General features: G+C 40.3%; 1 protein-coding gene across 3 annotated transcripts in view; it reads right to left on the bottom strand.

Moving 5' to 3' along the window:
* Positions 1-436: 436 nt before the first annotated feature.
* Positions 437-15,072, bottom strand: part of Aff4 (ALF transcription elongation factor 4) — an 85,858-nt gene continuing 71,222 nt past the window's right edge. For all 3 annotated transcript variants that reach the window (XM_057776711.1, XM_057776714.1, XM_057776712.1), the window contains 6 exons: positions 14,845-14,981; positions 14,534-14,605; positions 13,096-13,189; positions 11,474-11,517; positions 9,906-10,126; positions 437-7,104 (listed from right to left, as the gene is read on the bottom strand). In XM_057776711.1, coding sequence (XP_057632694.1) covers positions 6,977-7,104; positions 9,906-10,126; positions 11,474-11,517; positions 13,096-13,189; positions 14,534-14,605; positions 14,845-14,981 — 696 coding nt within the window. In that variant the 3' untranslated portion in view covers positions 437-6,976. The remainder of the gene's footprint in view (positions 7,105-9,905; positions 10,127-11,473; positions 11,518-13,095; positions 13,190-14,533; positions 14,606-14,844; positions 14,982-15,072) is intronic.

Raw genomic sequence — 15,072 nt, 5'->3', positions numbered from 1 at the left:
ACAGAGACTTTTTTACCTCTACCATATCCTCAGTCCGAAGGGAGCAAGATCCTGTCTCCATGAATTCTCAGACTGAATGCTTTGAGCTCCTGCCTCCTTCCACCTTATATTCCTCTCTTTCCCAGCCATATCCCTTCCTGTCTCCATCTCTCTAGTGCTGGACTTAAAAGTATGTGACTCTCAAATGCTGGGATTAAAGGTGTGAGAGCCACACTTCCTGGCTCTGATTCTCTCTCTCTCTCTGTTTTGTTTTTTTGAGACAAGGCTTCTCTGTGTAACAGTCATAGCTGTCCTGGAACTATCTCTCTTAGACCAGGATGCCCTCGAACTCACAGAGATCCGCCTGCTTCTGCCTCACGGTTGTTCGGTTGTTGGGATTAAAGGCGTGTGCCACCACTCCCTGGCTGGCTCTGATTGTCTTTTTTTTTTTTTTTTTTTTTTTGGATTTTCGAGACAGCGTTTCTCTGTAACTTTTTGGTTCCTGTCCTGCAACTAGCTCTTGTAGACCAGGCTGGCCTCGAACTCCCAGAGATCCGCCTGCCTCTGCCTCCCGAGTGCTGAGATTAAAGGTGTGCGCCACCACCACCCGGCTTCTGATTGTCTTTTAAACTGGATCAATCTTGCGTAGCCCAGGGTGGCCTTAAACTCACAGAGATCCAGTCTGTCTCTGCCTCCCAAGTGCTGGGATTAAAGGTGTACGCCACCACTGCCTGGCCTCTATGGCTAACTAATGGCTAGTTCCCCATTCTGATCAACAGGCAAGCTTTATTTGTTAAAGCACAAATAAAATATCACCGCAGTTGGGCATGGTGGAACGCGCCTTTAATCCCAGCACCAGGGAGGTGGAGGCAGAGGCAGGCGGATCTCTGCTGATTCAAGGCTAGCCAGGTTTATAGAGTTCCAGGCTAGCCAGGCTACAAAGTGAGACCCTGTCTCAGAAAAACAAAAACAAAATTCAACAAAAAAATAGTAAAAATAAATAACGAATGAAACAATAATAGTCTATGTCTCAAGAGCATAAAAAGGGGTTGAAGATTTCCACTGGTGCAGGACAATTGATATCCATGGATAAGGACCTATGGCCATGAGTACAAAATTTCTGTACCCAGAAAATGAGACCTATCCTGGTGGGATGAGACCATTACAGAGTAAGACTGGACTCTAAGATACAAAAGAGCAACTCTAGGAGGAAATCACAGTAGGAGCTGAAGAAGTGAGAGCACATGCATATAAACATTATACAGAAAAGCTATCTGATATTTATTAAACTTAGTTTCTCCAGCTATGGTTTGGCATTATACAAAGCATCGTAATGACACAGTAGAGTTAAAAAGAGTTTTACAAATTGAAATGTGATACCCTTGTCTCCAAATATTTTAATCGCCATAAATTTGTTTAAAAATACACATTAAACGCATGTTTGACACTCTAAACTTTCTATAATCTCAATACCACAAAATACATATAATATACTATACAGATGTGGAAAATCTAGTTAGTATATAATACTTTGCTCACCATTAACAGCTTATTATGTGAAATGCACATACTGACTTAGAAATCCTAGCTTTTGAGCCCCAAAGTACCTCTGAAATTTAATGTATTGCAACAAATAAAAATCACAGTATATAATTGAAATTTTGGTTGAAAGTGTCAGATGCCTAGATATTTTAGATAAAAGAAACGTAAAACAAAGATTGGATCATGTACAAGATGAAGCCTCCTATCAGCAACAGTGCCTTTCTGCAGAGGCAATAGGCCTGTACTTTATCAATCCTATTACTTCCCCTCCAAAACCCTCCCCAAATAGCAAACCATTATTTACCAAATGATTTTAATTTCAAATAAAAAGATCTTCAATAAATATATAAGCATTTCCATCCTCCATATATAAAACTTCTCAAAATCATTCAAAACGGAGGCTAGGTAGAAATTTCCCTAAGTGTGCTTACCAACTGGGCATCTGGCCCTCAAGTGTGGCCTTTGCAGGCCTTGCCAAGTGAGCCAGCGCTGTTGGTGAGCCCCACCCCATCCCAGTACTGTTGAATGCTCATGTCAGTGATGTGCCAGGTGTGTGCATAATGGGGACACCTCTGAGACAACAACAAGCTCAACAATACAGAAGCCATGGCATTGGTTTGAAAGATAGCACTTCCAAACTGATGTCTTCTGGAGAGGTACAGAACAGGCAGAAACCCAGTGGCTAAAAGCTGAGAAGGAAGCTAACACAGAAGCAGCAAGGTCAAAGCCAAGTATTACAAGGATTTCTGGGTGGGAGCTTGTCCATGCTCTTCTGAGAGCTTTCTCCGGGTTTTAGGATGATGAGTTCTGCTTAGCTGAGCAACGGCAGCAAGGAGAGAGGTGCATGCGGACAGTCCTGAAAATCAACTTCTTAAAAATTAGCTATTTAAGCTGAAAGAAACCTCTAACTTTGTTGAGACTTCACCCAAACACCTTGTTCTAAATTCCATCTACAAAACAGGTGTAGCTTCTGTTTCTATGCCCTGCTCAGGAGACAGCAAGTTCTTTTTAATTAACATGTGAACAGGAGATCCGCAGACCAACATCCTCTTTCTCAGTTTCCCTAGTAGTGCATGCTAGTCTCAACTGACAATCTGAGTGCTAGAATTCAAGCATGCACCACCACACCTTGTTCACCAAATAACTTTTATTTATTTCCTGGAGAGTGGGTCTCAGTAGCTCAGGCTCACTACCCAGCAAAGGCTGACCTTTGCATCAGGGTATGCACCAGCATTCCTGGCCTTCTCTAACCTAACCTTAAGGACTTTTGTTACTTGCTGGCTTGATTTCAGGGTCTGAAAGTCAAAGCTCAATGCCTCCACTCACAAGTATGTGAAAGGTACATTCACCAATGTGACAACTGGTCCTTCTCAGTGCATCTTCCCAGTCATTCATTACTTTTTCTGCTGATTTTACTCACAGCAACACTAGGTGTGAAATACTACTGGAAAAAGTCTGCCTCTCCAACTGAGATGTGAAGATGGATGGGATCTGTGTTCCACATCTTAAGGGAACATGAGATACAGGAGTCTATGGACTTGAGCAAAGTGCTCTGGCTCCCCAAGTCACTTAGGTTTAGTCTGGCTATCACCACCCAGCCTAAAACAGGCATCCTCAGTAGATGTCCTTGGGACCCAGACACCTATAGACTCCTATAAACCAAAATATACAATGAAGCCATTTTGTTCAATTAGCTATTGGAAAATTAAAATCTTTCCCACCCTGTAAGAGCCCTATTACACTACAGAAGGGCTCAAATATATTTTAAAAGTTAATTTACTACAAATCATAGTAATTAAGTTTTAACAATCTAAAGGAATACACATTGCACCCTTGAATGTTAATATTCAAGGTGCCAAGAACAAAGTGTCTTAGATCAATTTAATAAATAATGTGGAAATAGTTGCACTAAGCTAAAATACTAAACACACACATTTGACAAACTAATTCCATGTTTTCATACATACATACGTACATATATATAAAGTGTGTATGTGTACATAATTTTAAGATCCAAAGTTGCATACCCTCAGACCTAGAAGAGTGCACAGCATCCCCCTTCTCAACTGAGCTAGGCATCATCTAATAGAGCTATTTAACTGGCTGCACTACAAACTCCTCTGAGCACTGACCTCAGGCAGTGCTTGTACTTCTGACAAGAACCTTTGTAGGCCCTGGCTACACAATGCAAGCTCATTCATTAAACATCAATGTACCAAAGTTTCAGCGGTTAAATACAAATGATGCTGCCTAATCTAGCTGATTAAATCTTTAATTAAAAACACAAAGAACAATTTAAATTTAAAAACAAAACAACAACAAAAACAACAACAGCTACTCTAAAGCCACAAGTGTGTCATTCAAAGTGCAGCCCAGATGCCTATAAATCCCTAGTGCAAGAGCTTCCCAGAAAAACAGGCAAGTGTGGGTGCGTGCACACATTACTCTGAATTGTTTTAATATTGGAGAATTAAATCAGTAGAGATCAATCTTCTTCCTTCAGCAGCAATATTTGTGAATATATTTGAAAGCTCACTGATAATAATAAAGTGACACCAAAACTTCTTGCCCAGAAAAAGGTGTTACTGAGCAAGGAAAGGGCTGGTGCTCTCCAGCCAGCATGGGGCATGGGCGAGGCTGTGTAATCTTGAATGCCCGGAGGGGAGTGCTCCCCACAGCCCAGTCTCTCCCAGGCAGGATGACTGAGACAGCTCCCACACTGCAATCATGTGAGATGCCTGTCCAGAGTCTAATGGTGCACGCTGCTGCCTCCTGGAATAGGAGTGTGATCTTAGAGCAGTGAACTGAATATTAAAGATAGTTGCTATTTCTAGTACTAACTATACATTGAATACAAGTTTCAGACTAAGTTTTAAATGGCTAAAAACCACTGAGGGCACCTACCGAGAAGGGAGGAATGGTCACTTGTAAAGGAGTCAAGGTATGTGCTGGACATGACTGACACAGAACGTTTGAGAAAAGATACAGAGAAGAGAGTGTATGCTCACACACTATGACATCAAAAATTCAATTACTTAGGATCGGAGTTTGATCCATTGCCCATTTCTACCTGGTGGGGAAAATCCTCCACAATGAAAGGCTTAACAATTTCATTCTCCAAGAATTAACAGTTTTAAAGAGAAAATTTCTTAAAGCAGCACCATGAAACATGTAGGAAACTCTGCTTTAACACATCAGTGTCACTCTAGAATGTGTTGGCCACCTTGAGGACACACAGACAGAGCTGGAAAGCAGAGGCCAGCACTACAGCTGCTAAAGTCTAAAAGCCCAAAGAGCACTGGTTCCACTTCTAAGACCTCCCTGAAGTTAAGGAGCCAGAGTGAGAGAGAAGAGGCAAGGACAGGACACACAACTGTTAGACCATGTAAGTTACTAGCACAAGAGAGGAGACGATGGCCTCTGGAAAAAAAAAGTATTCCTTAAACACACTACAATTAAATTAGAAAGGTATCAGAGGCAATTTCTCCAAGGGAAAAATTTTATATTCAGCGTAAGCTATAGATATCAACCCTCAATGGTATGTAAAAATAATGAGGTACAGAGCAATTAAGCTCTGTGAATATGAGACTGCAGGACAAAGTCCACTATCTTTAGAAACAGGTGGTGAGAGAGACTAGAAGAGAGGACTCACAACACCGCTGGATGTGAAGATATTCTCTCTCTCCCCCTTTCCCATTTCAAGTCTGAACAATCATCTACTAATAACAGGGATTTTTTTTTCCTCCCCAATTGGATGGATTTTTGGAATGAGAAGGAAAAGCCATTTTCTGAAGCAGCATTACACCCAATTGATTATACTAAGTCAGGTACCAAAGCACTAGCATTTCTGAAGGGATCTATCTTAATGTGACTCTAAAGGAAGATTTAAAATCAAAGAATTTAAAATTATTATTGTAGAGGACCAACCATGCATGGCTAATCTGGTCCCAGCATAAAACTTTATCTGTAAACAATCTGTAGAGTTATCATTTAAAGTTAAGATTTAAGGCACACCAGACATGACAGGGGCACTAAAATGAAGGAAGAGAGACATTCCTCATCCTTCATTGCTATACGCACCTTGTTGGGAACAGTAGTTTGATAAGGAATTGTTATAGAGCTGGCTTTCTAAGCACTACCCCTATTATTTTCCCCTTTCCAAGAGAGCTCACAATGAGCCAAGTTAGGTACTCTCCTAATAAGAATTTTCTTTTTTAATGTGACAAGGTCTCATGTAGCCCAGGCTAGCCCCAAACTCAGTGTCTAGCTTTATGTAGCCTGTCACCGCTACCCAGTGCTGGGATTACAGGCATGCACAACCATGCCCAGCTGCTACTGTGAGTTTTCTGATCCCGTCAGAAACATACATCATTGATGAGGATCTGCGGAAAGAGAAATTCATCAACTCCACATTAGACATTGTGACACCTTCTTCCAAGCTCCAGTTACTGCATGGTCATAAATGAGCATCATAATCTCTCCACCATAGGGGAGATCTGCAGACGTCAACCTTCGAACATTACCAATGAAACAGGCTGCGACCTTCAGAAACTGGATTACTGTCTTCTGCTCGTTTTTAGGAGTAACTTACTCTGCTTCAATGAAGTGTCAAATGAGTAAAACAAAACAAAAAAAAATAACACAAGGTTTTAATAAACCCACAGTTTTAGATTGTCCTTTGTCCTTTATGAAGCCATTCAGTATAATGTGCTTCTCCCAGCAAGTCTATCTGCTTTTTTGTAATGCATTAGATGCAATGTAGTCACCTTGTGATTGCTAGTGTTACTAACACACATTCACAGTTTTGAAATAATGCATATCAAACCAGACCCACTTTGCTTTTGCACCCATGTAGAATGCCATCTTCTCATGTTTAAGTGACTTTTCACATGTGGAAGAGCATCCTTAATACCAAGCATAAATCCTACAATAATAAAACTGTAGTAAGACTTGAAATAACATTAGATAATTAGCTATAGAAAGAACATGTCCTGTCATGGACAAGTCAACTCTTATCTTAGAAAACATTAAGTAACACAGCTCCCCAAATATAAATAAAATGCCTACATTAAATTTATACTAAATAAATCAACAGAATAAATTTATAGGCAGAAATAACTAAGCTTTAAACAAGCTCCAGTATGGGAACTTGAAAAACTGAAAATAAATAGAATTTTACTTGATTATTTATGAATTGTAACTGGAATTCCAATTACTGAAACCATCTTGCTGATGTACTGCAGGTTTAGAAGCATTTAAATACTTGTCACGTTGGGAATATTGAAAAGGTCAATTGATATGATGGCTTTGGGTTATAAGAAACAAAAATATAAACCAAAAAGGAGAAAACCATTCCTCATTCTTAGTGTCGACTAGGTGGTGTGTTATGGCAGTTTTCCTTTGTGATGTGACACAGTGTTGTGGGAAAATCAGAGGCAACGAGGATATGTTCAGTTCAAGATATCAACTTGGCATCCTGTCGAAGCCAGTGCAGTCCCTGCCGGGTGTAACGAGCCAGATCTGTCATGATGCTTGCATTAAAGATGAGAGGACCCATCACTTTGTCCAGTTCAGCAAAGAATTCTAGAAAATTAAAAACATTTAGTAAGTATCATGCATTCTTTTGAATCACTGATTTTTCTGTAAAATAGCATGTCTCCCACATTAAAGGCCTCAAGGATCTCTCAAGTTCCTGATGTTATGCATCAGTTTAAACAGAACACACTTATGAATTCCATGATGAAGTACCTCTGGTGAAAACGGTCAACTGCTACACATTAAGATGGAGTACCAGTGGATTACTCAAAGCATTTTGTATGTGTTATGTCTGTGCAGCAGTGGTAGAAAGCAGATTCCCACACTAGCCCCTGTGTAGCTCCACGACAGTCTATAACCAACCTTTCTGCTATAATCAGAAGTTTAAAAATTTACAGGATGGAAATAAAAGTATTCTTCCTAAGTGAACAACAACAACAAAAAGGCAGAATATTGCTGGTAGTTTTTCATCCCCGCCCCGCCACCGAGACAGGGTTTCACATAGCCCAGGCTAGTCCAAACTCCTTATAACTGATGACAACCCCCAACTCTCAATCTTCCTCGCTGCTTTCTGCTCTCAACTGCTGGGATTATACAGGCAAGCACCACCATGCCTGGCACATAATGAATTTTCTATTTCCTAATAATGGACCTAGGCAACGGTCAACATGGATGTCAAAAGCGTAAGTTAAAGCCGGGCGGTGGTGGCGCACGCCTTTAATCCCAGCACTCGGGAGGCAGAGGCAGGCGGATCTCTGGGAGTTCGAGACCAGCCTGGTCTACAGAGCTAGTTCCAGGACAGGCTCCAAAAACTACAGAGAAACCCTGTCTCGAAAAACCAAAAAAAAAAAAAAAAAAAAAAAAAAAAAAGCGTAAGTTAAAGTTTAATAGGAAATGTTTCATGCTCATCAGAGTGGCACTACATAAATAATCTATTGACACTAAAAATTTAAAAAATTAAAAAAAAAAAAAGGACATGGTTTTTCTATGTAGTTCAGACTGACTTCCAACTTGGAATCTTTCTGCCTCAGTCTTCCAAGTTCTGGGACTACAGGCCTACTTACCATGCCCTGATCTGATGAAGTTCTTTCTCTTTCCTTCCTTCCTTCCTTCCTTCCTTCCTTCCTTCCTTCCTTCCTTCCTTCCTTCCTTCCTTCCTTTTCTTCCTTCCTTCCTTTAATTAGTTTTTTTGAGACAAGATTTCTCTGTTGTACAGTCCTGGATGTCCTGAAACTCTCTTTGGAGACCAGGCTGGCTTCAAACTCAGAGAGATTCGCAAGCCTTTGCCTCTGAGTGCTGGGATTAAAGGCGTGCACTACTACTGACTGGCTCAGGTCTAATGAAGGTAATAACAATAAAGGGTAAACACTATTCGAATAAGATGTACCACCTAGAATATATTATTTAAATACTGAAGTAATCTAATCAATAAAAAGGAAATAAAAGAGACAAGAACAAATGCAATGACAGCATGAGGAAGTAGGCAGTTCACAGAATGAGACAGTCTATGATTCAGCTTCTTCTTAACATTAGTGGCACGGCCAAATGAGGAGGAAATGGGTAGAGCGCGCACCTTAAGAGACTAACAAAATGCAGCATTTAGACCTTGCTTGGATCCTATATGAAACAAATCCAACTGCTGTATTTTTTAATGGTTCTCTCTTTTACATTTATCTGTCTGTCTGTGCATGTATCAACAGTGTACTATGTTGAGTTAGAGGAAAACTGTGTGATGTGAGATTTTCCTTTGTATGCTGTGAATATGTTTTATTGCCATTGGTTAATGAAGAAGCTGCTTTAGGCCAATGGCTTAACAGAGTAAAGCAATGCAGGAATTCCAAGCAGATAGAGGAGGAGAGAGTAGGCAGACTCAGAGAGATGCCATATAGCCACTGGAGAAAGAAGCGCTGGTACGGGTAAACCACAAGCTTTGGGGTAAAATATAAAATAATAGAAATGGGTTAATTTAAGATTAACCCTAGCTAGACATACACTGAAGCTATTGGCCAAACAGTATTGCAATTAATATAGTTTCTGTGTCATTATTTTGAGTCTGGGTGGCCGGGAAACAAATGAGCAGCCTCTGGCTACAACTGTGGGGAGCCAGTTCTCTCTTTCCACCAAGAGTGTCCTAGGGTTTGAATTCAGGCTTGGTGGTAAGCACTGAACCATCTAGCAGACCCAGCTATTATATTGTTTAAGGTATACTGAGACTATAAGGAAAAATTGATGGTAGACAAGGGGCTGCCTACTGAGCTACATTCAACATGCCAGAATAGATGCATCTTTGTCTTACACCAAGAACTACTTCTATTTTAGCTTGTGTAACCAGTTTACACAAGAGTGGTTTGTCTGAGTCCCTTCCCATACATAAGTCCATCTATTTCCTGTCCTTCATACTAGAAACCAAACCCAGGGCCTTGTGCATGCTGGGAAAGAAATCTAACAAGGAGCCATGCACAGCCCAAGGGTATTTTTTTTTAAAGATTTTTATTTATTATGTATATAGGTTTCTTCCTTCATGTATCCTGCAGTACAGAAGAGGACACCAGATCTTATTACAGATGGTTGTGAGCCACCATGTGGTTGCTGGGAATTGAATACAGGACCTCTGGAAGAGCAGCCAGTGCTCTATTCCTCTCAGCCATCTCTCCAGCCACCCCAAGGGTATTTTTAATCAATGTCTAGTCACATTTAGTATGTGACTAATCAAAGAAGGTTATTAGCAAACTGATTATGATTCCCTCTAAAACCACAAGATAAAGTAAATGTTCTCCACATAATTAACTAAATCATAAAAGTTTCTTTTAACAATTCCATCCTCAAAGTTTATTCAGAGCCCAACAAACCTTTTTGTTCTTTGGAAAGCTGTTCAGCTTGGTCCCAAATTTCAGTGGCATAGAGGAAGTTAGATGTAACCTGGACGTAGCTTGCTGCCATCTGGTGGATCTTCTGTGGAATAGTCACTGAAGAACCACTTGCTGAAGCACTACTGCCCCCAGAAGAGTAACTTCCAGAATTGCCCGGTGATAGCTTTGGAGAGACAGGGGAAGGCATCCCAACAGCTTTGCTACACACACACACAGAGAAAGAGAGAGAGAGAGAGAGAGAGAGAGAGAGAGAGAGAGAGAGAGAGAGAGAGAGAGAGAGAGAGAGAGAGAGAGAGAGGATGATTATTCACATGCACATAGTGAGCACTACAAAATTAGCACACTACAGGCTGGAAGGTCATCCAGGTCTTGAAATCCTGTCTCAAAAGGACAAATTAAAAAGGCTGAGGACAAGCCGGGTGGTGGTGGTGCACGCCTTTAATCCCAGCACGCGGATCTCTGGGAGTTCGAGGCCAGCCTGGTCTAGAAGAGCTAGTTCCAGGACAAAAACCAAAAAGCCACGGAGAAACCCTGTCTCGAAAAAATCCAAAAAAAAAAAAAAAAAAAAAAAAAAAAAAAAAAAGGCTGAGGACATAGCTCATTAAAAGAGTGCTTGCTTAGTAAGCAAAAGGCCTGGGTTTTACCTCAGCCCTGGGGATGAGTAGACAAAGGAAAATAAGATGGAATGTCAACTCACATCAATACAAGAACTCAACAAATAGACTCAGAAAATGTAAAAAATTGCATGGCATTTGTTTCATTTTGGGGTATAGGTGAGAGGGGAGTCTATGTGGGAATGGAAGACAAATCACACCCATGCCACTGTACTCTGGCAATGCCAAGATCTGAGTGAAGTTAAAACCACTGTAACAAGATGGGCGGTGGTGGCGCACGCCTTTAATCCCAGCACTAGGGAGGCAGAGTCAGGCGGATCTCTGTGAGTTCGAGGCCAGCCTGGTCTACAAGAGCTAGTTCCAGGACAGGCTCCAAAGCTACATTGAAACCCTGTCTCGGAAAAAAACAAAGCAAAAACACTGTAACAAATCTAAATAACTCTGTAATCAAACTGAGAATTGAGGTACCATTAAAAACTCAAGATATCTGGGGGCTAGTGAGATGGCTCAGGGGCAAGGGCTGCCACCAAGCCTGACATCTATAGGTGACATGTTTCATTTCAAACTTTTAAAAAATTATGTTCATTATATTTTAAATTACTAAAATAGGAAAGAATACCTTTAAAAAAACTTCTTGCCTTTAATCCCAGCACTCGGGAGGCAGAGGCAGGCGGATCTCTGTGAGTTCGAGACCACCCTGGTCTACAGAGCTAGTTCCAGGACAGGCTCCAAAAAACTTCTTTAGAACCATAACTCAGTGAGAGAGCCTGCAAAAAGTCTTTGGTTCAATTATAAACATCAAAAAATTAAAAATTTTAAATATTTTACCAGAGATTTTAGTATTTTAAAAGTAGCAGTCACTTTGTTATCTATTCTACTCTGATTCATAAATAAATTCATCAAAAATATTTCAGAGAACAGAATTGTACCTACCTCCCCAATCCAGGTGAAGGTGCTTGAGAATTACTGTAAGAATTCTGCAGGGAAAAATAAATTTGTTTAACAGCAATATTATACACACACACACACACACACATATATATATATATAAACTTTTAAGACACTAGATACCATCAAAAGTAATGGGCTAGGGTTGATCTTAAGGACTTTATAATTGCCAGGTGGTGGTGGCGCACGCCTTTAATCCCAGCACTCGGGAGGCAGAGGCAGGCGGATCTTTGTGAGTTCGAGTCCAGCCTGGTCTACAAGAGCTAGTTCCAGGACAGGCTCCAAAGCTACAGAGAAACCCTGTCTCGAAAAACCAAAACAAACAAACAAAAAAAAAATCAAAAACAACAAACAAACAAACAAACAAAAAATAAACCAGCTGTTGCTTTTCCAGAGGACCTGAGTTTGGTTCCCAGAACCCAAGTTAGGTAGCTCTAGCTCACTCCAGCTCCAGAAATCTAGGTCTTCCTCTGCCCTCTGGGAACAAATAGATGGACACTCACTCTCTCTCAAATAAATCTTTCAATGTTTTAATTTTTTTTTTTTTCAGATCCTGTGGAACATAGACAGTTGTAATCAGCCATGTGAATGTTGGGAATTGAACCTGGGTCTTTGTATTTGAGACAAGGTTTCTCTGTGTAGTTATGGCTGTCCTGGGAACTCACTCTGTAGACCAGACTGGTCTTGAAATCACAGAGATCCACCTGCCTTTGTATCCCAAGTACTGGGATTAAAGGTATGCACTACCAACGCATGAAAAACCTGGGTCTTTTGAGAGGACAGTCAGTGCTCTTAACCACTAAGCTATCTCTCCAGCCCAGTTGATCTTTAAAAACAACAATAAACATTTAAAAGCAACAAAGTGTGTGTGGGTATGAATGCATAACAGAAAAAAGTTATTAAGTGAAAGTTAGGTTCTAGAAGATTTCAAAGATGACACAAAGGAACAATGAGTAACAGAGATGGATGAAAGGAAACAAAAGAGACACAGGGAAACGAGCCATATTATATACAAAAACAGACAGAAAATAGAACACACATGCCCCATCTAGGTTGTTTAAGGAGGAGGTCAGGCAAAGGAATAAGAGATATTTGAGACTAGACCTTGTGCCTGTAGGCAACAGTGAGTTATTGAGGGGTTCTAAAGTCCTAACTACAGCAGGATTTGTGGATAATCTATATGCTACTGGCTTGAAATTAAAAAAAAAAAAAGCCATTTTAGGAAACGACAATAACTTTGTCTGGGCTGGATGTGCGGTTCTGTGGCTAGGCACTCGCTTAGCATGTACAAAACCTGGGTTCAATCCCTAGCAGTGTAATGAACAAAACAATACAAAATAACATTCTGAAGAAGGGTGGAAGTGAAAGTGAAAAGAACATTTCTGAGTATAGATATGGCTGTTATATACAGTTATGAAAATCTGTAATCCAATATACACATTTGAAGGCTTTTCCAAGAAAGCACAAACATATCTGAGAATTTTCAGGCAGTAGTTAGTTTGTTCATCTCCTGTTATGTTTTGCCTAAATATGAGAGCATCTCTGAACAGGGATAAGAAGCTTTGCACATTTTGTATCCTAGGCAACAGACTGCTACACATATTTACCTTAAGGTGCTCAGTCAGCGTCTTGGAGTACTTCAGAGCATTCTCCTTCTTCAGTTTGAATAGTCTCAGGTACAGCAATGACTGGCATCTCAGGCTAGGCAATGGGAAAGGGCAGTGTATTTAGACATGGCTACATGTACAAGCAATCTTTTTATTGTATAGAAATAAAGAACTGGCTTCACGTGAGCAACCATGGCCTAGGGTCAGCATTACCTCTTACACAAAACCACAAGGTCAGATTAATATGGAACATACCCTAAGGAAAGGAAAGTAACTAAGAAATTTAGGACTAACATCCCATTAGGTATTGACATTTAAAATTAAAACTACACCAACATAACACAAATACTTTTAAAAAGTTAAAAACTGAAAGTAGAAAACTGAAACATTAATATTACAAGTATGATGGAACATCCCAACTTTCAAGCACACAGTTTAGCCCACATAATTATTGCTCCTGCCCACATACCCACTAAAGCCCACTCTCACATTCATTGGTCTATCTGCTCTTTAAGAGTTTTCTTCCCATTCTTTCCCACCATCCAGTCCTTGCCTACATTGTAACCTCCAGAACAAGTCTCCCAATCCTCTACTTTACAGAGTAAGAGGATTTTTTTTTTTTTTTTTTTTTTTGAGACAGGGTCTCTATTTTATGTCTTCCTAGATGTCCTGAAACTTGCTATATGTAGACCAGGCTGGCCTCAAACTCACAGAGATCCACCTGCCTCTGCCTCCTGGGATCAAAGGTGTGTTCATATATTCACGTGATTGATTAGTTTCTGTCTCTCCACACTGGAGTATAGACTCCATAATGGGCAGTATGATGTCAGACTTAGTCCAGAGCCGCATTTCTAGTATAAACACAGTGCATGGTCAAGTATGCAATTCGAATAAGTGAACAGATGACTTCTCCCTGAGACAAAGCAACAGGAGCACATATAGAAAGGAGAGTCTAGAAAAGCTGCCCCTTGACTCCATGGAGGGCTCTAATATCACTACCACTCCAGCACTTTCTTTTTTTTTTTAAGGTTTATTTATTTATTTATTTATTTATTTATTTATTTATTTATTATATGTACAATGTTCTGCCTGCAAGGTATGCCTGAAGACCAGAAAAGGGCACCACCTATCATTACGAATGGCTGTGAGCCACCATGTGGTTGCTGGGAATTGAACTCAGGACCTCTGGAAAACAGCCAGTGCTCTTAACCTCTGAGTCATCTCTCCAGCCCCCCACTCCAGCACTTTCATCAGGAGGACTGTGGACCAGAGAATGACAGGAGCTAAAATCCTTCAGTAGGGATTCTGAGCGATTTCCTGTTTGACTGCTAAGAAAAGATTTTGTGGAAGACTGAGTCAAGGGTAATACTCAAAAAAGCACACACAGCACAATTCATCAAGGACTGTCTGTCACCCAGCAAAAATACACAACACTTACCAAAGCACTGTGAGTCTCTTGTCTGCAGCTGTAGCATCTGGTGCCAAATAATTCTTTAGTTTCATAGTATATCTATGAGTTGAGATAAAAAATGAACGACAAGAAGAACAGGCTATTTCACCCTGATCTTACAACTCCTATATTCTCAAAATATCAGAATCAAACCTAAATAAAGCACCCACTAAAATTCTTCCCTAAGGAAAATGGAACACTACGCATTTTCCCAATTCACAATATTCAGTTAATTAGGTAATTAAATAACAATAATAAATGATAAAGTTACTCCACTGAAACGCTGAGTTCCCACTTACTTGATGAGCTCCACCGTGTCTGAGTACATCGGGAATGGGGACTTGGATTCCTGAGCGTTCTTCTCTAATGCATTCCCACACTCAATGAAAGACACTACAGCATCAAGGTAGTACACTGCTTTCTCAAACCTATCAGACTAAAGGAGAACGGTACTGAGTAAAGACACAATGCAAGGATAAAAAAACAGGAAGGACACAGCAGCCTAACAAATCACATCAGGAAGAACA

Source organism: Chionomys nivalis, chromosome 7, assembly GCF_950005125.1.
Source record: "Chionomys nivalis chromosome 7, mChiNiv1.1, whole genome shotgun sequence".
NCBI lineage: Eukaryota > Metazoa > Chordata > Mammalia > Rodentia > Cricetidae > Chionomys > Chionomys nivalis.
Note: the sequence above shows the minus strand (reverse complement) of the source record. Positions and strands in the feature narration are given on the sequence as shown.